This window comes from Drepanopeziza brunnea (assembly GCF_022702325.1).
Source record: "Drepanopeziza brunnea f. sp. 'multigermtubi' strain 214-2 chromosome Unknown ctg14, whole genome shotgun sequence".
Lineage (NCBI taxonomy): Eukaryota > Fungi > Ascomycota > Leotiomycetes > Helotiales > Drepanopezizaceae > Drepanopeziza > Drepanopeziza brunnea.
This window is the reverse complement of record NW_027094077.1, coordinates 1501226-1523276: the sequence shown is the minus strand read 5'-3', so window position 1 is coordinate 1523276 and position 22051 is coordinate 1501226. Positions and strand designations below refer to the sequence as shown.

The 22051-nt window shown below is 46.8% G+C and overlaps 4 protein-coding genes across 4 annotated transcripts; 1 reads left to right on the top strand and 3 right to left on the bottom strand.

The window, feature by feature from the left end:
- Positions 1 to 4212: 4212 nt before the first annotated feature.
- Positions 4213 to 6612, bottom strand: L3040_008025 (uncharacterized protein; the record flags this gene model as incomplete). Its single annotated transcript, XM_066154787.1, has 6 exons — positions 4213 to 4629; positions 4687 to 5394; positions 5454 to 5507; positions 5558 to 5743; positions 5791 to 6468; positions 6553 to 6612. 6 exons carry the CDS (start codon positions 6610 to 6612, stop codon positions 4213 to 4215), a joined length of 2103 nt encoding a protein of 700 aa, XP_066010682.1.
- A 1339-nt stretch (positions 6613 to 7951) lies between these two features.
- On the bottom strand, positions 7952 to 9003 carry L3040_008024 (uncharacterized protein; the record flags this gene model as incomplete). Its single annotated transcript, XM_007295478.2, has 4 exons — positions 7952 to 8150; positions 8201 to 8449; positions 8531 to 8868; positions 8968 to 9003. 4 exons carry the CDS (start codon positions 9001 to 9003, stop codon positions 7952 to 7954), a joined length of 822 nt encoding a protein of 273 aa, XP_007295540.2.
- Positions 9004 to 9922: 919 nt separating this feature from the next.
- On the top strand, positions 9923 to 10882 carry L3040_008023 (uncharacterized protein; the record flags this gene model as incomplete). Its single annotated transcript, XM_007295479.2, has 4 exons — positions 9923 to 10004; positions 10070 to 10125; positions 10186 to 10270; positions 10455 to 10882. 4 exons carry the CDS (start codon positions 9923 to 9925, stop codon positions 10880 to 10882), a joined length of 651 nt encoding a protein of 216 aa, XP_007295541.2.
- A 1898-nt stretch (positions 10883 to 12780) lies between these two features.
- L3040_008022 (uncharacterized protein) lies at positions 12781 to 19732 on the bottom strand (the record flags this gene model as incomplete). Its single annotated transcript, XM_007295480.2, has 8 exons — positions 12781 to 12825; positions 12884 to 14275; positions 14325 to 15704; positions 15778 to 17295; positions 17365 to 18306; positions 18352 to 18990; positions 19053 to 19343; positions 19433 to 19732. The coding sequence occupies 8 exons, from the start codon at positions 19730 to 19732 to the stop codon at positions 12781 to 12783; spliced, it is 6507 nt and encodes a 2168-aa protein (XP_007295542.2).
- Positions 19733 to 22051: the final 2319 nt, after the last annotated feature.

Genomic DNA, 22051 nt, shown 5'->3' with positions numbered 1-22051 from the left:
GCATCCTTGCTCGTTTGATGTACTGGATTCTGGATGTCCGAATAAGTATACGTTTTTTTACCATGCAGACACTAGTAGAGTAGCGTATAAGTCCTGGGAGGGTGTACACCATAGATGAGCAGGCGACCAGATAGAATAAATTCAAGGGAGCCTAGAATTGAAAGAACACATTGTAAAAGGATAGAATCAGACTGTGTAACTTAGAATCTCTCTCTCCCGGTAGATAATATATATCTTTATCAAGACCTCGTTCTGATAGCATGACAGCACTTCAGGTGCGTGCTGTTCCTGGGTCCTGCTTCGGGATTTTTCAGTATTGATGATATGATCCAGAGCTTCAATATTCACGAATCATAACGGGTATGATTACCCGTCCGTCATAGCTGTAGCTAGTTTGCCGGTAAAGGTTGCCTGTTGGTGTTTGGCCGTGTACGAGGGGGTGGCTCGTCGATTGTATGTCATATTCATTCCATACGTTCTTAGTTATGACGGAGAGTCGCACGGTTTGGGAGGGGAGAGTTACTTCTGAGGGAGAGTCGAACAATCCTTATGCGGGGGGCTCTCACCGCCGTCCAATCCCCTAGCCAAAAACCGAAACTCTGACCTTAACCGGGCGTTAGCGTTAGTAAACAATTGATGAGCTCTACGGATAGCTGTATATACAAGACGTCTAGTAATCGCATCGAGATCATTGAATGCGCTTGAGACATGCAGTTCGGAGTAGTCGATCGCGGGTCTAGAACTCCAGATAGAGCCATCTCCCTTTTCTCAGGGGCAAGAATAGACTATCAGCGCACGGATAGATATAGGAAGTCACGACGCAACAAGTATTCGATACTTTCATCTCCTCGTGATATATTCCAGCTCGTTCCAATCTCATCACGATTCACTTCAGAAGTCCATTGTTCTATATTATATACTCATGAAAAAATAAAAAAAAAATAAAAAAATAAAAAAGATAATAATAAATAAATTTAAATTAAAAAAAATTAAATAAAAAAAAATTAAATTAAAAAAAATTAAATTAAAAAAAATTAAATAAAAAAAAATTAAATTGGAAAAATTAAGTTAAAAAAAAAACAAAAAAAAAACTTTTAAATTAAAAAAGAATTAAAATTAATTTTTAATTTTAAAAAAATAAGATATAGATCTTAATAGTGGGACTTGACGTCGCAACTTTTGGGGCCCTTCCCTAAAGTGGGCGAAAAAATTATGTCCCGCGAAAAAATTATGTCCCGCTTCAAGCTTCAGCGTAAAAAACGGCGAAAAACGTTGATAATTTAATATAATATTTAAAAAAAATTGAGTTAGAATCTTTTAGCGTTAGTTTTAATCTTAATTAAGAAAGGGAAAAAAAATCTTTTTTTTTCGTCCTTTTTTTTTTCTTTTTTTTTCCTTTTTCCTTTTTCTTTTTCTTTTTCTTTTCTTTTTCTTTTTTTCTTTTCTTTTTTTCTTTTTTTTAAAAATATATATATATATATATAATAGATTTAGATAGCTAAGCTTATTATAGATTTTATTCTTCGCTTTTTCGCTTTCTTTTTTCTTTTTTTCTTTAATTCTTAAGACTTTAGTCTCTTATAAGTTTAACACAGTATATATACACGTACGTATTTACTTATTTATTTACTTACGTATTTGATTTTCCTTTTTTAAATACTCTTTATTATGTATTTATTTTAATTTACTTAATTATTTTACTTTTTCGTTGCGCTGCTTTGCTTTGCTTTGCTTTATTTTGCTTTACTTTGCTTTGCTTTGCTTTAACTTGCTTTGCTTTACTTTGCTTTGCTTTGCTTTACTTTACTTTGCTTTGCTTTGCTTTGCTTTGCTTTAATTTACTTTGCTTTGTTTTGCTTTGCTTTGCTTTATTAAAAAAAGTTCGAGAAAATGATCTTGCTAAGTTCGCGGACGCTTCGTATTTAATCGACTTTTAAATATTTATAAAAAAAAAGGCTTTTGAATTAAATAAAATCTATTAACTTGCTTTTAAATTAATAAAGGCGACGAAGATAACAAGAGAATAAATACTTATCTTCGTTTTCTTTAATAAAAATAATATTTATTAAATAGAAAGAGCTTAAGAAAGAGCTTGAAGAAGATAAAAAAAAAAAAAGATTCGCCGTCGATTCGATCTATAGCATTTTTTAACTCAATTCAAAAGACACGCGGTGAAATAAAATTTTCGTAGCTTAATTGAGAATGAATAATATTATTAAAAATATATATATATATATTATTGCAATGTTATGAGCAATGTTATAAGCAATATAAGTGTCTACGTTCCTCGCGGTTTTTGGCGTTAAAGCGGGACATAATTTTTTCGCGGGACATAATTTTTTCGCCCACTTTAGGGAAGGGCCCCAAAAGTTGCGACGTCAAGGCCCACTATTAATTCCTCTTCAAAAACCCGAACTTTATTCATATTGCAAATAGTCGTCGACTAATGTTGCTTCCCCTCGGGCCTCGATATGCTAATGGGTTACTACCCTACCCTACCCTACTCTAGCCGTGCCCGCTTCGGAATCGGAATCTCAAGTCGCGAGATGGAGTTTTTTTTTTTTTTTTTTTTTTTTTTTTTTTTGCCGTTAAGATCTTAGCCCGCGTAGTAGATGTGTGGCCTGGGCGTACGACGGTCGACCCTCGCGCGACCCCGTTCATATAGATACATGCATCTGATTTATATGGCTTCTATCTAGCTACGCGAGAGCTTGCTTGATCGGACGAAGTTGGCGTGTTCATGTTTGGTTGCTAGATGATTGTATACTATGTATAATAGCTCTGTGAGACGTCAATATCCGTGTCATGCGTAAGCTGGCCAACTATATAGTATCGGGGTAGAACGTGTACGGCATGGCTGCACACTGTGGTCTTTTGATCCGATGGCCGAGTGGCGCGAGTTCTACCCGCGCTCGTGACATTCAGTGATGTGAATATATAATATATATACATATATACAGGTGCGGAGGCGAAGATCTTGTCTGCGTCTGGAAAAGACCTTAAGCTGTGGGTTTGAGCGTATCTAATGAGGTAGGTTTCCGTAGATATGCTGATACATATATAGCTAGGTATAAATGCCAAGCGAATCCTGCAAAAGAAGTCCGGTTTCTCTTGCCATTATTTCACTTGCTTGGCTTCATATTTATGCTTGAACTTAAGTCAGTATCTTACAACATTCGCGTCCGAGGTTGGTGGTATTAATATCCGTGGCGGATTCTCACCTCAACCAAGCTTCCTAATAGAATCCGGTAGCGTAGTTTGCGTACAATAAATTCTCGATTTTCACTTCTTCTTGTATTTCTAGCTTCATCTCCATCCGTTTATTCCTAAGCCAGATCTCAGCATTAAAAGTCCGAACCGGAAACTTGCAAGCAAGCATAAAATAATACTGAAGCTAAGCATTTGATCAGCAGAGATTTAGCCTTAAGCGAGTAATAAGCGAAACCCAATATCACTATTAAATAATTATTAATATAAAAGTGAGTGAAGAGCGCTTCCCGGCCCTCTAACTTTTCACGGCCTGTATATCTCGCAAGTATATTTACAGCGAAGAGAGATGAGTCTGCAGCTGGTCGTCTCGTCTCGTAGTCTCAGCTGACCGTATATCGTTGATCTTTATGCTTTATTGTACTGATACACAAGCGAACATATTTTTTTGAATATTGATGCTGGTAAACGGATATATAGGCTAACAGCCAGCTAGCAGACCGGAGCCTAATGCAATATCGGGATCTTGACGGATGGATGATAGGGAGAATAAGGACAAATCCAATTGACTGCATCTCTATAGTTTTCTGAAAATCGGAGCTTAATATGTAGGAACGAGGTTGTAGCCAGGGATGCATTTTCATAGTAGGGCTAGAAATTCGATGGTTCTTTATTTATTTATATATAACAAAATTATCGAGAAGCCTAAGATACGCTGTAAATCCACATCAACGCCTTATATTTTCGGATTGTTGTTAGGTAAAGTGTAAGGAGAGCAGGGTGCACTGGCCAGACTTGGTAGTGCACTGACCTCAGGCCTTGGCACTAATTCTTATTACAACCTCGTCCCAATTCCTAGTTCTAGAGGATACAAGTCAATCAACCACACTCATCAGGAGCTTCCTCGTGACCATCAACTGCTACTCTAATAGAGCTCCAGAAATGCGGATTGAATTTTCCGCTACTTAAAAAATTACCGGAAGATGTCAAGATAATAACAATCTCTCACGCGCTAGTAACCGCTCCAAACCAAGCATGCTGATGCGGCTTATGAGTCCTCTCATACTCCATCGAGAGTACATGCCCAAAGGGCAACTCCTGCGTCGCCGAAATTTCTGGGAACCATACGTCGGGCTGCAAGTAAGGCAGCTCGATGAATTTCTTGGGGGTCCAGTTGGATGTGGAATGAGTGCTTTCCGGGGAGGAACTCCAGAGGTGCTCTGAGATGGGGGATTCCAGCCAGGTTGGGTCTTGTGAGATGATCAGGGGTGACACGGAGACTTCTGGGATGAAGGGAGTTGGAACGGCTGTGGCTGTGGCTGCGGTGGATATTGTGACGGGGGTATTGGCAGTGTCGCATGTCAATGGGTGAGGAGGTACGCGCTCTCGCGCGATGTAAATCGAGGGGTGCAAGAATTTGGCCTTGGAGATGTTAGTTGGGGGTCTGAAGGATGTTTTATGAGAATAGACTCTACTCGCCTGGAACATGATGAGCGCTTGGTTGACGCCCATGCTCTCCGAGATGTGCTTTAGTCGGCCAAGTAGGAAGACTCGCTGAGATGGCGATGCGAAGTCTGAAGATGCAGCCACGAAGATGGGCCACATGCCGAGGACGCCAGCAAGGGTTTTCGTAGATGTTGGATCGCTGGACCCGCAGCCAAAATTCGCACTGTCAGACATCGCGGGATCTTTGCCGCGATTCCATCCGAAAAAGTAAGGCATGCTGGCAACGACTTCTTCGATGAGCTGGTGGCATATCTGAGATGCCCTTTTGTATTCCGGCGACAGTCTATAATCGCCGTGATCACCGAGCCATGCTACGCAGCGGAGGATAGTGGTCCAGACAAACAAACGGCAGCCCCGGACTACGTTGTAGTGGTATGCTATCGAGAGACTCTCGAAAGTGTCTACCCGTCCGGGATGCACGGCTGAGTCCATCAGGTCGGATGCCTCGCCCTCTACCCAACCCACAGTCTTGATTTGCCATGTCGGGGGTAGATTGTTCATCCACTCGATGTATTCTTTGTCCAACGCCTCCGCCTGTCGTAGAAGCTCAAGAGCCCTTCCGATGTTTTCTGCTGTTCGGACTCGAGCAGTCGTTATAATATCGTTGTCTGCTCGGAGTTTCGCCATCTTGAGATTAGCAGCAGAGTAGGATTCCAAGACTGGGTCGTCGGCGGTGATACCCTATGAGGTACCGTTAGAATGAGAAAAGGCTCAAGAACAATGAGTAATTCATCACATACCATCCAATCTACCCCAGGGTCCACATATTTCGAGTTCACTATACAGTGGATTGTCTGTACAAGGTTAGATATTGCGGCCCCGACAAGGTGGAGAAGTTGGTTACCATGTGAGCCCTAACTGCGATGAACATTTCTCTCCCTAAAGATGACTGCCATTGTTCAATAGTGCGAGATTTGATTACAGCTACTGCTCCATCAACATGAGAACTCCAGCCTCCTGCTTTGACGCGTGATGGGCAGGTTTGGCTTGCTTTGATCAGCGCCTCGCTAACTTGTGACGGTATGATTTGCTGAGATGGTTAGTAAAGTTTGGGAGCATTGGACCAACTGTTCATACCTCGAATAATGCCATCAACATGACCGAAGCAAGTGTTGAATCAGAGGACGCATTGTTCGGATCTTGGAGGGCACCGTTAATCTCCTTCAGCGCCTTCAGGTACCCCAGCTCTGCTGCTGGAAGTAACGTTTTCGAATCCGGTCGAGTCCCCATAGCGGCTAGAGTCACAGCTGAGAAAGCTTGTACTATGCACTGGGGGGGATTTCTTTGCTTCAAAAGAGGAATGACGAAGTCCAGGTGGCCTGTCATGGTACCTTTTTCTGGGACCAGAATGAAATTCGCAAGGAAATAGCACGAGGCGCGCTCATCAAGTGGCGTGGACATGTATCTGGTGATGATATTGCAGGATTGATGATGCGACATCGCAGAGTCAGATATCCAGGAATCGACCGAGCCTTGAGATGTGAAGCTTGATGTTGAGGTATTACGTGAATGCGAACTTTGCGAGGACATGGAGCTGAAGGAATGTGAGATATCTGCGAACAACCCCGAAGCCGCATCTTTATTGATTTGCACAAGGCTGCTGAGAGTAGATTTATCCTGGCTGGTTCTCCGGGCCATTTTCTTCTTCGTCAATTTGCCCTCATCACGCAATTTGAGCTCCAAAGCATCTCGATAACCAGGACAAATTCGCTTTGATTTTTGACATCTCATGCAATGAGGCTTTGCTTCGTCACACTGTGCGTTGTTAGTCAGACACCATTTAGGAATCGACGACGTTGGCATATCGCTAGCATTGTGAAGAGTATCAGAGCATCGTACCTTAATCCGGCGTGCTCGACACATATAGCATCCTTTGCTTGGCTTCCCAGTGTTGACCATTTTCTTACCGGAATCAGAATTGCAGAATATCAATGACTGTGAAATGGTTATTTTATTCGCGATTGGGCATTAATCGATACAAGAAAGTGCAAAAGTTAGGCCTTGCGAGGCGAAGGGTCTTATTTTGACCACTGTTCTATACGAGTGGGGACATTCTGGCTTCATACTGGGCCGGTCTGTGCAGATGCTCTGGGACCATTTGTTTCGAGCAAAAGGTGACGGAAGTCGCAAGGAGTTTACGCCAATGTGTGAACCTGTCAAGCATTCGGATTTTTCCTGTGGTACTGATGAAACTCGTCGGGGCAAGACTGACAGATTTTCCGAGTACATCTTATCAATGAGCAGCATGTCTCACACTTGTATCGTATCTCAATAATTTGTTATCTGGGACGACTCGGGCTATTCAAAGGCGACGAAGGCCAAGTGAAGGTGTCGAATGTGGATATTCAAGGGAAACCGTCCTGCTCTCCTTTATGGGGACTTCAGAACTTTGAGGTAGGATCAGACACACTGAATGAAGCAATAATGGAGCGCAATTATCCTGAAGATGGCAAACAGTCTACCATCAACATCAACATCATCATCAACGTCATGAGCACTTTTTTCCGACTTGATCCAAATTTGCAACCATCGTTTAAGTGAGAAAAGCAGTGTCGAGTCTCAAGGTTCTATTTTCAAACCATAGCCAAACCTGTACAAAACACTACGTATCCGTATTCCTTACTCGCCTCGGAGTGATCCTCCGTTCCTGTTACACATCTGGACCGTCCATGGCTTCGGACGACGGCTAGTTTCCGCACTCATGATCAAGCGCTATCGCCTCTGCGATCTAGCATTATATCAAGCGAAAAAAAGAGAGAAGGCAGAAAGAAAGCGCAAGGTGAACCAAGAGATGTGAAACGGAACATGTTTAACGGCGATAATCCCACGTTATGAGATGAGAACAGAAGAAAATTTGAATTTAAGTCTAATATTACACGCAGGCAGGTGGGTGCTATTGACCAGCGGAGCGAAAATTGCGATCTATCAGATGGCACATCACGAAGTATGTTGGAAGTTTTCTATGCAGTGCAGTTTGATAACTGCCGAGTTTTGCGTAAGATGTTGTTACCGAGGTACCGAGGCGCCGAGGTGTACGTGAGCACGCCACTTGAAGTAATAGTAAACAAGGGAATAAATTACTAAGCATCCAGCCAGCTCCCATTTCGACTCAAAACTTCCTCCAAATACCAACGTTCAAATGAAACTTTCTCAACAAAATATATCAGAATTTCGAAGGAGCAAATGCTGCCTACGACTCCTCTTTCCTCATTACTCAACCCTCGAGTCGTCTCCTTAATTATGCATTCGATCCTCCACTCAATTTAATAATCTGGCCGTTGATCCACTCGCTCTCCTTACTCGCCAAGAAGGCAACGACTCTGGCAATGTCTTCAGGCACTGCGCATCGCTTCAGAGGACACATCTTTGCAATGCCAGCTTCGATGGATTCCGGAGATGATTCCGGGGTGGCTCCTGGGGAATAATGCCAGGCATTCCTGCGAATGATTAGTCAATCCCCATCTCGATAGTTTGACTGATATCTTACTCGTCGAACATGTCCGTCTTTACTCCGCCGGGGGCAATAGCGTTGACAGTTATGCTCTTGGTAGGGCCACAGTCTGCTGAAAAGCTGCGAGTGAAGCCTTCCACTGCGGCTTTACTTCCTGCGTAGAGGGCGTGGTTGGGAACCCCAGACATGGTAGCGGCAATCGACGACATGAGGATGATTCTTCCTCCTTTCTCCATATGGATATAAGCTTGCTGCGCGACGAAAAACTGAGCTTTGGTGTTGAGGCTGGACGAACAGTCAGCATGGTGTTTCTCCGAGCTATCCCTGAGCCTAGAGAAACAAGGCCTCAGAGCAGATTGTACTGACTTGAAAACCTTGTCATAATCCGCTTCTGTGATCTGGTCGGCCGACTTGAAGTTCTCCGTTCCCGAGTTTGACATGACAATATCGATGCGGCCGAAGTGCGCCACGGCCTCCTTGAAGAGCCGCTCGACTTCAGACACCTTCGTTACATCGGCTTTTATCGCGAACGCTTTTCTTCCCAGCTGCTCAATCTGTGAAACAGTCTCCTGGGCACCCTTCGCTGTGTTTGCATAGTTGACAACGACTGAAGCTCCTCGCTGGGCAAGGCCTAAGGCGATGCCTCGTCCGATTCCACGGCCAGACCCGGTAACGAGTGCAACCTTTCCTTCAAGGGAGCCGACCTTTTCGGCAAATCAGTATGGTACCAAACAGACGGTAGAGCTTCAATCGAGCTTTGCCTATGGTTTGAGCATTGCTGCAGGTTTGGCGAGCGAGCTTACCTGGTAGTCAGGGGATGTGGCGCTGATTGAACCCATGGTTGTGAGAAAGTTGAAGAGTATTGATATCGATGGTGTTGAACTTGGATATTTGATAAAGAATGAGAGTCCTGTCTGAAAGATGTTCTCGAACTTATATCGGATATCATACACGAGCGCGGACTCCGTGGTGATGAGGCTACACTTATTTCTGTCTAGAGCTCGCTGGGACCGTGGGACGCACTCCAATCCATGGCCAATTCCCGTTGGACGGATGCATTTACGGGCGCAAAATCACATGCGTGTCGTGCAGCATCAACGCTCAGTCCTCCTTCGGCACTCGTCCTTTCGGCTTCACCATCCGGTCCATCCCTCGGATCTCCGTCCGTATAAAGTCCGGATCCTGACCGCAATTGCAAGGAGTGAGTGAACCACATCAAATTCCCGGCCAGAAAAGAAGCGCGCGCAATGATTATTTTCTGTTTCGCTTTGAAGCTACCGATTCAGAGTTGTGTCTTGAGCTCGCTCTTCCGGGCTTTGGTCGACGCTCGACCGGCATCCGTGCTCGCCGGTGTGGGTTCCTTTTGGGGGAGCGGGGGCTGAATACCGGTCGCCTGGACTCGTAGGAACTGACTGTCCCTCGTTTCCTTAATTTCCGAATACCGACGGACTGGTTGTGGAGATCGCGGGTTGTCTCACGGAATGTGTGTAACATCCGACTTTCGGACAGTGGCAGTGTACTCCTGGGAGTAGGAGAGTCCGATACTTTCTTGCCCATGGTGGTGTGGTTTCTTCCGTCTTGGGACTTTGGCGCCAGCCAGATAGAATTCTTTGAGCGAGCACACGACGTCCACCGAGCTGTTTTGCCTGCTTCATCTATAAAAAATACCCACCTTCTGTATCGTGTACAACTACTCACCCCCATAGTTCTTTTCTCTCCCCCGGCCTGGAAAGTTGCTTTGCGCAAATCCACCAAACCATGCCTCACTCCAAATCACCTTGCGCTGAGGCGCCGCACAACGATGGACTCTGGCAGAGCAAAAAGACTATATCTTTCGAAGGTAAAGGGATACCAAGTTCCAACTTCCAAAAATACTTGTCCTGACGTTGGTTTTTTCCTCTTTAGACTATCTCGTACTCGAATCTTTAGTCTTCGAATGGGCGGATAGCTACGACGCGAAGGTACGCCTACACTTTCGCGAACTCTCGGAAATATTATGAGGATTTCTGACACATCCACAGGATTGGGCTCGTCTAAAGAGTATCCTCGCTCCAGATCTTCTAATCGACTATACGAGCATCGGCAAGGCGTGCCTATGGCCTAAAAGTATGCCAATCCCTCACTCGAAATCCTCTCTTCCTATGCTAGCACGTCTCGAGCGAGAAGCCTCAACTTCGGAAGACAAGCGGTGTTGCAATGCCAGAGAATCCTTCGACTCAGAGAAATCGCCAGAAAAACATACGGAGGAAGGGGCTCATGGTTGCATTTGCTAACATTCACATTTCACAAGTGTCTGCCGCCGCCTTCGTAAAGATGGTATCGAGCCCCAATTTCCTCGGCAACCCGTGTCTCGAAACACAACACTTGCTCGGAGCACGCCGGTACGAGCGCGTCTCCGACAGCCGGATCATCGGCTATCACCAGATCCGCGCCGCGCACCAGGTCTACACGACGCCCGCGCTGGAGGAGGTCAGGCACAAAGGCCATGTTCACGCTTCGAACGTGCATTATTATGCGAAGGTGAACGGCGAGTGGAAGTTTGCCGGGTTGAAGCCGACGGTCAGGTGGAGCGAGCATGAGTTTGAGAGGGTGTTTAGGGATATCTATGAGGACATGGAGATGCCTGCTGTTGATGAGGGGGAGGTGGGGGAGTTTAGGGATGAGGTTCTTGGCTCGGTGGCGGCGGGAGGGCAGCAGATCTTGGTTGAGGTGCATTGAGGGCATGTGCTTATAATACTGGAAACTTGCATTTTGAATCAATAGACCCAATCTACTTACAAGAGACTATTATCCGGGTGCATGCCCACTCGGATTCTCGTTTAGGTCAACGATGCAGAATCTTGACTGGCCCATCATTTCTTGCTTCAAAAGTCAGACACGATTCTATTCGAAGAAGTGGGATAAAGGTAGCGAGACGCCAGCTCACTGTCGATCTGTCTGATCACCACACCGAAACTTCATCATGACACCACGTCTTCTCCTTCATAATCCTTCCAAAAAATCTTGACGAGAGTCCGCCCTTTCAAGCCCTCAGCATTTGTTCACACTTAGAAAAACCTCCTTCCCTCTCTATCAAAAACAACTAAACTTGACTCGAAACTCAACTCTACAAAAACTCTTCTCCTCTCCTCTTAAATCTTAAATCCTTAGAACTCGCTTAAGTGTTAATAACCTCTCCCCGGACCCCTTAAGCGAGGGAGGCACCGTGCCTGCACTGCATTGCAGACATTACGGTCCTCCGGAAGGGTAGTCCGAAGAACAGCTGACCAGCGGTCCTCGCATTTATTGGTCACGTGGAAATAAGAAAATGGTCAATGCTAACTAAAGCCCACGTAACTCTGGGAGAGCACCACTGTAATACAGGTACAACTTAATAGACGGATTTGGCAGCCGAGTTAACGCAACCTGGCGTATAAGGGGTGAGTTATTAACTGAGTCAAGGCTGAAAACGGGGATTCCGCATGGTCATGAGCTAAGCTGCTCAGTTATCTTGACCTGATTCCGAGATAGAACGCCTTGCTGGGCCTGCGCTGAGGAGCAGAGAAAATATTTTGTCGAAGAGAAAGAGAAAAATAAGGAATATTTTTCTTGCAAAGCAATAGATATCTTTGTGCGGATACCGCGCCGACGATAATAATTGTATTATCCAAAAGCCAATGCAAATCCAGCATTAAACTGAGCGCGGTCGATAGCTAGACTCAGCGAATTAGTAAGGTTCATACTCTGTACACGTCTACTACGTCGCAGGCGTAAGTATTACCCCTCGAGGGTAGGGAAACCAGGGGGTTTAAAGTGGAAACTAAACTTGACCGCATTGACCATGTCCGTTACCCGCCGGACCGAGAAGTGGCGTACATCCGTACCTTATCTTTAATCTTACCAACCTCACGTACTGTGCTGGCTGACCAGAAGAACGGGGCCAACTACGGAGAAGCATCCGCATCGCTGCTGCTAGCGACGGCTATATTATATCACGACCGCCACTCATACCTTCCTATCGTTTATGCATATATATTAGATGTAAATCATGACAGAAATAAAATCTGGAGTCGGAATTTCATTTTGAATTTTTTTTTTGGGGGGGGGGGGGGGATTATATGTATGTGTGTGTGTAAGGTATGTATATGTGCATCGGCTAAGATATGGTTTGAATAGATTGAGAAGAAGAAGAAAAAGAAGAAGAAGAGAAATAGTGAATCTCGACCCCTTTCCTAAAGAACTATACATAATCTGAATAAAGAGCTCCCCTGAATCTAATCCACGCGATTTTCTGTAACGAATTGAAGGATGAGGAGTAGATCTTCAACAGGAGTCATTTGCATGAATAAGGACCATGATCGACAGATCTTAGATCGCCGCCGTGCTTTAATTGATGTAACTTGATTCATTCTAAAAAAGAAATTCGTTAAAAGAACAAAACTTTTCTAGCCCAGCCCGCTCATCATTAAATGCATTATACATATCTTTAAATCATTAAATGCGATAGCCAAATACCCGTTGACTTCCACAAATCGCTCAGAGGACGCCAGACAGAAGCAAAATCCCAAACAAATATCCGCCTACTCCGTCATGATACAATACATAGACAACTGATCGGACAAGATGATATTGAAATTCTATAGCTTGAGAGCCGCTTTCATCAAGGCTGCCAGTTCTGCCGTCTGTTGAAATGTTAGTCGCCATTCATATAGATTTCTAGGGGTGTGGGGTTAGACTTACGACTGGCTGTCTCATCATGGTGAAGTGATTCCCTGCCGTGCTCTGACATTCGATATTCTCAGCGCCGACCAGCTTTTCCCAGCCGTTGGGGCCGAGATCGGTGCGGTTGTGGGTAAGCCAGTCCATGGAGTTTGGCATGGGCACAGCAGGGTCCCACTCAGGCTTTGGGTCGGTCTCCAGATGGACGATGCCATCACGAGCCCAGATCGCTGTGGTGGGAGGCATCTTCGACACATCAATATCATTCGCATCCCCCAAACTATCAGAGTAGTTTGTCAGTTCCCGGACGGCAGAGGCAAAATGTGGCAGCAGCCAGCTGGGGATCTTGGCGCCAGGCTTGCCGAGAAGACCAATCTTGTCGCAGTAACGGTGGAATGAAGATGGTAGAGCTTCCAGCTTCACAGGGCAGGGAGAGTCTATCAAGAGAAGTCTCTCGACCGTCTCACCCTTGCGGATGAACTGTCGAGTCATCTCGTAAGCAAGCACTCCTCCCGCTGACCAACCACCAAGCTTGTAAGGGCCCTTTGGCTGGCGGCGTTGAATCTCAGCCATGTAGATCTGGCACACTGCTGCGACGCCGATGGTAAAGTCTTCGGGCGTCTTCATGAACGGACAGTTGAGACCGTAGACGATAAGGTCAGAGGCAGCAATATCGGGAATTGGGGCGTATGAAGTTGCCGAGCCAGATCCGTCAGGCAAAAGGAAGAGGGTATGTTGCGCCGTTCTGGGGTTGCCCTGAAGGAGAATGGAGCTTGCTGGGGGATAAGATGCCGTCGAGAATCTTTCTGCTTTGGGCGTAGGCATCGGCAGTGGAACTGATGCCTTGAGGAAGGAGGGGTTCAGGGCGAGAGATGCTACTTGGGACTTGGCCTTTCGGAGGCCCAGAGAAGTCTCAATCATGTCGATCGATGTATTACTGACCAGCAGGTCAGAATTCATCGTCAAGCCCGTCTTTTCTCTCAATGCGCCGAGGATGCTCAAAGACATCAAAGAGTCCATTCCCATGGTGGCCAGGTCTGTGTTGTCCGTGATTTCCTCCAGCTCGACTCCCATCTCTTCGGCAATGGTTGAGCGAATGGTGTGAATGAGATCCGATTCCTCAGATTCATCATTTTCGTTCAATTCCTCGATCATTGCCTCGTTATCCGAATTGTATGAATACTCGGAGTCGCTAGTGTCCGAGTCAACCATGTCTGGTGTTGACATTCCCGAAGATCCTGCGGAGGACTCGCTGACACTCTCGAACTGGCGCAGATGAGATTTGAGGTGAGAGATTGTAGATAAGTCGTTGAAGACAGTACTGGAAAAGTCAAGCTCCAATTCTTCGCGGAATCTACCCGAAATGGTGAGTGCCATCAGTGAGTCGACACCGAGATCGGACAACTCAATAGGCTTCAAGCCAGTTAGCAGGGATCTGTTGAATGGGGGAAGGTGCACTCACATCTGCAAGTTCGGACATCTCACAACCGACTTCATCGGCAATAATCTGCATAGCTTTGGCAACCAGATTGCTAGTGACTACGATTTCCATATTTTTTGCTTCTGACTCTTTCGCGGCTTTGACTGCCTGAGCAGAGGAGAGTTTTTTGGCAGCTGCTGAAATTCGGCTCTTTGTGCTGGTCCTGGTCTTGGGTACGGTCTGCTGCTTGACCTTCGAGACTGGTGCTGGCATGGTTGGGGTGGAATCCGCCTTGCTCTTCGCTGGCGACAGAAGGGTATCAAGCAGGGCTCGTGGCACACATTGAAATCTGACACCACCAGCAACTCCAATGATATCATCTCCTTCGAAGACATAGACATCACCAGCAACCATTTTGCCAGCTCCAGCAACAGGCTGCATTCTGCAGTAAGATCTGTATTGCTTATCGGCTTCGAGGGGCTTCGCGAATCGCAGTGTTTCCCAGCCATGAGAAATGTAGACCTGCTTCTTGGAATCCACAGCATCGTTGGCATTCATAATGAAGCCGGTGATGTGACAAACACTGTCGATAAAGTAGGGGCTCATGAAGAAGTTGCCATCCTTGCTGCTTGCCTGGAAGTTGACAACGGAAGTAGCTTCCAATGCATCGCTATTCAATATGACTTCCTCCATCCCTCGGAATTTGTCGTCGTAAGTGACAAGGGCAGAGAAAAGCTTGTAAGCCAATCCTCGCTGGACAGTATGGATACCCTTGCCCCCATTCTTCAACATATCAACACGGGTTTGGACGAGGAACTTCTGCCTCTCCCACTCCTTGGTCCATGCGGCCGGGTCTTCATAATTGATGTCGCATCTTGAGTGATCGACGAGGCTTCCGTCAGACCCGACGGCCCGGAAGAACATTTCACCCTTTCCGGAAGCGAAGTCTAGTTTGGCCTCAACTCTGACAATCTGGCTAGGGGAGCTCTTTGTGACATTGAGGATCAGAGTCTTGTGATTCTCCATGTTCATGATGTTGACGTATGGTTTAGGGGCATCCGGCCTGGCAGTTTTGTAGGCGTAATCACAAAGTGTCATAGCCATATCTGCTAGGAGCGTCGACGGACAAAGACCAGCACCGGCGACTGAGTGCCCCTCAACCACCGCACGTAGTAGCGGCTCAGCAAGATCTGATTCGGCAGTAACGACCGCGGAGTTGAAGTCAATTTGCTCGTGAGTGATCTTCTGTATCGAGGTTGTTGAGAACTTCGGCTTGACTGGTGCAGCCTTGAACGTGTCACCCTTCGTCAGAGTCCAATTACCAACGTAGTCGATCCAATAGTTCTTGTCGTCGTAGGCGTATGATGGAAGCGGCAGAACCTCATGGGATTGGCTAAAGTCACGGTGATACTCAGACCAGTCCTAAATAGAAATAAAGTCAGTAATTGGTTTCCAGGAATTTGTAAATGGATCAAAGAACTCCTGTAGAACTTACAATGCGTACGCCCATGTTGAAGAGCGACGACAAGCTGCTCGAGAGTGTCTTCCAGGTATTGTCATTACGATTAAGGGATGGTACGGCGGTAGTCTCCTTTCCAAGGGTACTCTTGACCATATTGGAGCAAATTGGATGAGGACCAACCTCGATCCAGGCACTCTCGCTGCTGATAAAGCCGCTGTCAAGGGCAGAGCTGATACCACCAAAGAAGTTCACACTCTCTCTGCAGTGTCTGGCAAGGTATTCTGGCCCGAAAATATCCGATTGTGAAACAACACTGCCTAGGCAAGTGGAGATAACTGGTACACGTGGCTGATGGAAAACAACGGCTTTGGCGAGCTGCTTGAAGTCCTCAAGTATAGGGTCGACCTGGGCTGAGTGAAAAGCGTAGGGGACATTGAGCTTAGTCGCTTTGAACCCAGCTGCCGTCAAGGTCTCTCTGAGTTGCTCGATGCTATCGACTGTACCGGAGAAAACGAGATCTTCTGGACCATTGTGGCAAGCCTTCTCGACAGGGATGTGAGAAATCATTGACTCTATCGTAGAGAGACTGGCTCGCACTGCCAGCATGCCGTGACTACCCATGGCACACTTCGAGACCAGAAGTTGCGCACGGTGTCCTACGAGAAGAATGGTGTCGACTACTGATATAACCCCGGCGACCTGAAGGGCTGCGTACTCACCCAAAGAGTGTCCGATGACAACAGATGGTTTGACTCCCCAAGAGTCCCAGAGCTTGGCGATGGCCATCTCGAGGCACGCAATCGCAAGTTGAGTGACGACAGGGGATGCGGTAGCAAGATCAGCAATGCTGCCATCGATGAGGCCGATGAAAGAGGGGAAGTCGTGGCTGGTAGCGATTTGGTCGAAGTCCTCGATATCTCGACGGAATTGAGGCACATCTTCAAAAAGTGTCTTGCCCATCCCAAGGTAGTGAGAACCTTGACCAGTGAAGCTGAAAGCCACAGAAGGCTTCTTGCTGGAAGAGATTGGGGCCCGGGAAGCCTCGACCAGAGGGCCCAGAGTATTACGGACATGACTCATGGTATTCGCTTCAAACGCGAGGCGGTAAGGGTAATGGTTGCGTCGTGCTGTTGTTGTGTATGCCAGACTGGGAAGGATTGAATCATTCTTGTCACTTGCCCACGCCAGAAGCCTCTTTGCATTCTGTTTGAATGAAGACAGGGATTTGGCAGTGATGATCACGAGGTGGCTTGACCGAGGGTCGATCTTCAACACTGGCTTCCTCGGTGCGTCCTCAAGCAACAGCGCGGTGTTCCCTCCCGCAGCGCTGAAATTATTGATAAAGACGTAGCGAGGGGATTCTGCAGATCGGACAAATGGCGTAGGTTTGAAAGCAATATCCAAAGATCGCTCTTTGAGATCTTTAGGGAAAGCCGGATTGATCGAGGTTTTGACTCCACAATGCGGTGGAATCAAGTTCTTCTGAAACATCATCAGAACCTTCACCATCGCACAGGCCCCAGAGACTGCTTCTCCGTGTCCAATATTAGACTGTGATGTAGTTAGCAAAGAGCCTGGAGCTTCTAGACTACTCTGTATATAGAGTTAAATAGTACATACCTTGACAGACCCAACAAACAGCGGCTGGTCCTTACCACGCATCCTCTTACTTGCGGCCGTAGGAGCAAAGACTGAAGACACTGAATCCATCTCTACTCCGTCGCCAGCTTGTGTCCCAGTCCCGTGCATCTCGACGTAGTTCACCGACCGGACGTCGACCTCAGCCTCGTCCATGACCTTCTGAAACAGGAACTTCTGGGCTCCGGCATGCGGGTGGGTGATTGAGACAGCCTCTGCGCTGTGATTTGTTGCGATACCGTTGATAACACCGAGAATCGGATCGTTCTCTGCAATTGCATCATCGAGCCGTTTGAGAATCAAAGTGACAACACCATCGCCACGGCAATAACCATCCGCACCTGCGTCATAGGTCTTGCAAGATCCAGTCTTCGATAAGAACTGTCCCTTGGAAAGCCCACTGAAGATGTCGGGATTGCTCAAAACGTTCATGCCGCCAGTAAATGCTGTATCGCACTCGCCGGCTCTCAATGATGTGCAGGCTAATTGGATCGCAGCAAAGCTGCTAGAGCATGCTGTATCAACACTGAAAGATGGTCCGCTGAACCCGAAGTGGTAGTTGATTCGGCCGGGTCCAAAAGCTCTGACGCCACCAGTGATGAAATAGGTATCAATATCCTGAGCGGCATTGATTTCACGCCAGTCGTCGCTAGTCTGTCCATAATAAGTAGCAACACGGTGCTTCATTGTGGACGGTGTGCGATCAGAGACGAAGCCGCTCTGCTCCATAGCCTCATAAGCGGTGGACAAAGCCAACCTCTGCATCGGATCGGTTTTGGTAGCTTCCCGTGGAGACATGTTGAAGAACCGGGGGTCGAATAAGCCAGGACTGTCGATGAAGCAGCCATATGGGGTATGACTCTTGTTCCTGCCTTTTCCAGTTGGATCACAGTGTGCTTGGGCATCAAAGCGGTCACCAGGTATCTGAATTGTCAGTTTTGATCAAGCAGGGTGAAGAGAATCACTAACCTCGCGATGAACATCAAGCCCTTGCACAAGCAGATCCCAGAAAGCCTCATGGTCTGCGGCATTTGGGAACCTGCCAGCCATTCCGATGATTGCGATCTTGGAGTTCCTGAGTTCACCCATAGGTGCTTTGGGCAGTCGATTTTGAGCCAAGAAAGACACCCCATCCTCCAAAATTATGGATAGACCGCCTCCCACCTTCAAGGCCGATACCAGGGGATTGGCGAGTGCAGTTGGTCCCATGGCAAGGACCCTGACCCCAGAGGCAGATGATGAACGGACTGCTGCAACACAAGCTTTAACTTGTGCTTCCCACTGAACTTGGTTGCACAGAATGTCCCGAATGCAGTCTTGGAAAAGCTCCAATGTAGAGCCCGACTGTGACATTCCCGTGACCGGGTGTATCACTGAATATTTCTCCAGGCGACTAGCAATATCCGCGTCAATGATTCTGTCCACATCCAATGCATTGTAAAGATGGGCCGCATGGTAAGGTCCTTTGATTGGGATTTCCCTTCGCTGAAGATTTTGGAAGGGAAGTGATGTGTCGAAGAGGCGATCGCGCACGGATGGTGGTCCGCTGATTGTCACGGACATAGACCCCACAGCGCTGGTGTAGAGACACTTGGACTTTGAAAGACCCTATTGGAATTGAGAATTAGAATAGCTTCCAGAAGAAACGGCGAGATACAAGATGTGCTTACGTGTGCACGGTTGAATTCCGCTAGAGCGATCTCTGCATCGTCTCGAGTGATCCCAACAACTACAGTGGACCATGTTTTCGACTGGTCTGTTGTGCGCTCCAGTTGTTCTGCAATAGTTGAGACTCTTGAGCCTGTTCGGAAAGCAATTCGCACTGCCTGCACTGCGAGGGGTACAAAGGAGGACAAGGAGTTGCTCGAAGCAGCAACAGATGCGGAGAGGAGTCCAGTGCAGATCCCCAGAATCTGTGAGCTAGCGGATCGAGGATACTCGAGAGGGTATTGTTCGTAGTACTTTATCAACAGTTAGCGGTGTTTTGCTTAAAATCTGATTGCGAAAAATGCCATCTGCCAAGAACTTTGGAAAGCAACTCAATACTCACTCCTATGAAATGAACCAACTGGGCCAAGCAGGTGACGGTGCTCTCAATCGCAATATTGGGTCGATCGGCTTTGTAGTATCTCTCAACAAGCTCGGCAATATTCGAAAAGGCAGGCAGCTCCCGCCGTTGGCTGGGTGATTGAGACGACACCTCTTCTTGAAGGACGACCTGTGCTTGCTCCAAGAATGAGGAGAGGAGGGGAGATCCTTTGCGGCGCAGGACCTTCGTCAAGAACTGCTGAGGATCCGCCGTCTGGTCGCCAAAGAGGATCACGTTCATGGTGAGTGAGTAGTCGCTCATGGTGATTGAAGAGTGTCGAGAAGTGAAGTTTGAACTGTATTAGAGAGGAGATCTTAGAGGGATGGTACGTTGACTGAAAGAACGGAAGAAGTCGAGGAAAATCTTAAGGGAAATAAGTATTAGGAGTTCTAGTAGTCTGTATTGAATAAAGATCTGAAGATCGAATGATGATGATCGAAAAGTAGAGAGACGGTACGGACTCTATATATGAGTTTTTGCACCATGCTTACCGGTCGGTGCAGTATACATGTCGCGCTTAGTGATGCTCGACATGAACCGGGTTCAGATAAGGGATCGGACTATCGGATCACATCAGATTCACCCAAGCGCCAGGCTCTGGCTTCAAATATTACAAATGCTTGAGCTCAAACTTTGATTCTAGAAACTCTTGGCAACTAATATTTGGCATCTGGCGTGGACCAACAAGGCTCTAAGCCGGACGCTTTGTTAGGTCCGAGTGCAAAATATCTAGGACCTCCGGCACAGGAATACGAAAATAGTGAGCACTACTGACACTCGTCCCTCGAAGAGGATTGTAGTGGCGCCGATAAAAGCAAACGTCAGAGGTAGTCAGAACTTTCCGCACTAGTCCACGATACTCTCACCAGATGTCAGCCAGGACGAGCGGCATAACATGGCTTGACTGGAGAACAGAGCTCAGGAAAGAAACATTAGTCAATCATAGACGCAATTAATGATATGACAGAAACAATACAAGATTCAGTTCCTGCACAATCCTCAAGGCACAGCAATAACTCGCGACACCCTAGTCAAATCATGCACGCAACGAGAGCTTGTCGAGGGCAGCTCATATTGGGCGGTATGGATGGAGATTCTTTCCCGGGATTGGCATATGTCATCAGATATGAGATGAAGCGAAAAGAAGCCAGTACATATCTTGAAACATGTTTCGCTGCACTGCGGGATGAAAGCACACTTGCGCTGTTGAGGCGGTTGAAGTGAAAATAATGTTGTGGAAATCAACCTTGTTTATGTTTAGCGTAGCTTAGCAAATTTCTCGCGTAATTCCAACGACATCGCTCCTCCTCCCATCCTTAGGTATTCCGAAGAACAACTTGTTAGTTTCCGATCAGTACCCGACACTCATCTCATAGCTACAGCATCTATCCGCCCAATAAAAATTTTTGTTTTCCCACGATCTCAGCCCAGATCGCCCGTGCTTTCCAAGTTAACAAGGATCAAAGCGCAGGACCCGGACGTCCCCAACGTCCCGACCAAGCTCACGAGCTAGAAGTCCTTTTCCGCGGACCATCAGTAGAAGCTTGAGCCAAGTTTCGAAACGTCTTCTAGTCTTCGGTGGTTCCGTCCCCACGTGGAAGATAAATATTATCATCTATTATTGTGCATACCTGATGCAATTCAGGCTCTCGTACAACAATACAAGAGCCGGAACAGAAGCATTCAACGCACTCGAAGCTGAGAAGTTCAAATCCTGTATGTAAATTTGAAAGTAGCCTTTGGCCCCGTGTGAAATTTGGGGCGCCAACAGCCTCAAATGTATGCATCTCAGAGGTTACCCTGTGATCTAAAGCACAAGCTGGACACTTTCCAGCCTCAAGTACCGGTGAAGGACCGGGCAGAGGCAAAATTCTGACACACCATCGATCTAATACCCAGTAGATCTTACGGTGATATCATCAAAAACCCGAGAGTCGACTGCGGCGAGCGTTTACTCATTCTCACCTAACCACCGACCATTTCTCGGCTTTCGACGGAACTCGCGAGACACTAGCTGTTTCTTTCCCATGTGGCGAGATGCTTGAAAATCGTGCCGAAACGTGGACTACGGGTACCCGTGCCTCGGGAACTAAGATGCGGTTTCAAAGATGCTCGGGTCGGGTCTTCTGCTGACGACATATCTCGACACGCCACCTTCTTTGATGTTTTGTCAACGTTTATCCGACGAATAAGATTGAATCTCACGCTATGACCCTTTCTTGAGGAACCCCATCGTATAGAATGGACGGCAGGCTCGAAGTTTCGAAACCGCCTCTGTGGCCCTACAAGTACTGTTGTACAAACGATAAAGGTCAAGCAAGGGCATCTGCATACAGAGATACTATTTTTCGATAATGCACTGTGGTTTCTTTGCGTATGGATCACATGCTATGCAATATACAGGTTATCTGTGCAATCTGTCGATGATTATTACAACTCGGCATAACAAGTGGGCCAGTTACACATGACCAAATTTGACATATTCGATGTTGTTACGTACAAACAGTCGTTTGTAACGCGTTCTCCTATTCACGATTGTTATACACCGCAGATAGCCTGCAGGTTTGACGTAAAGACGCA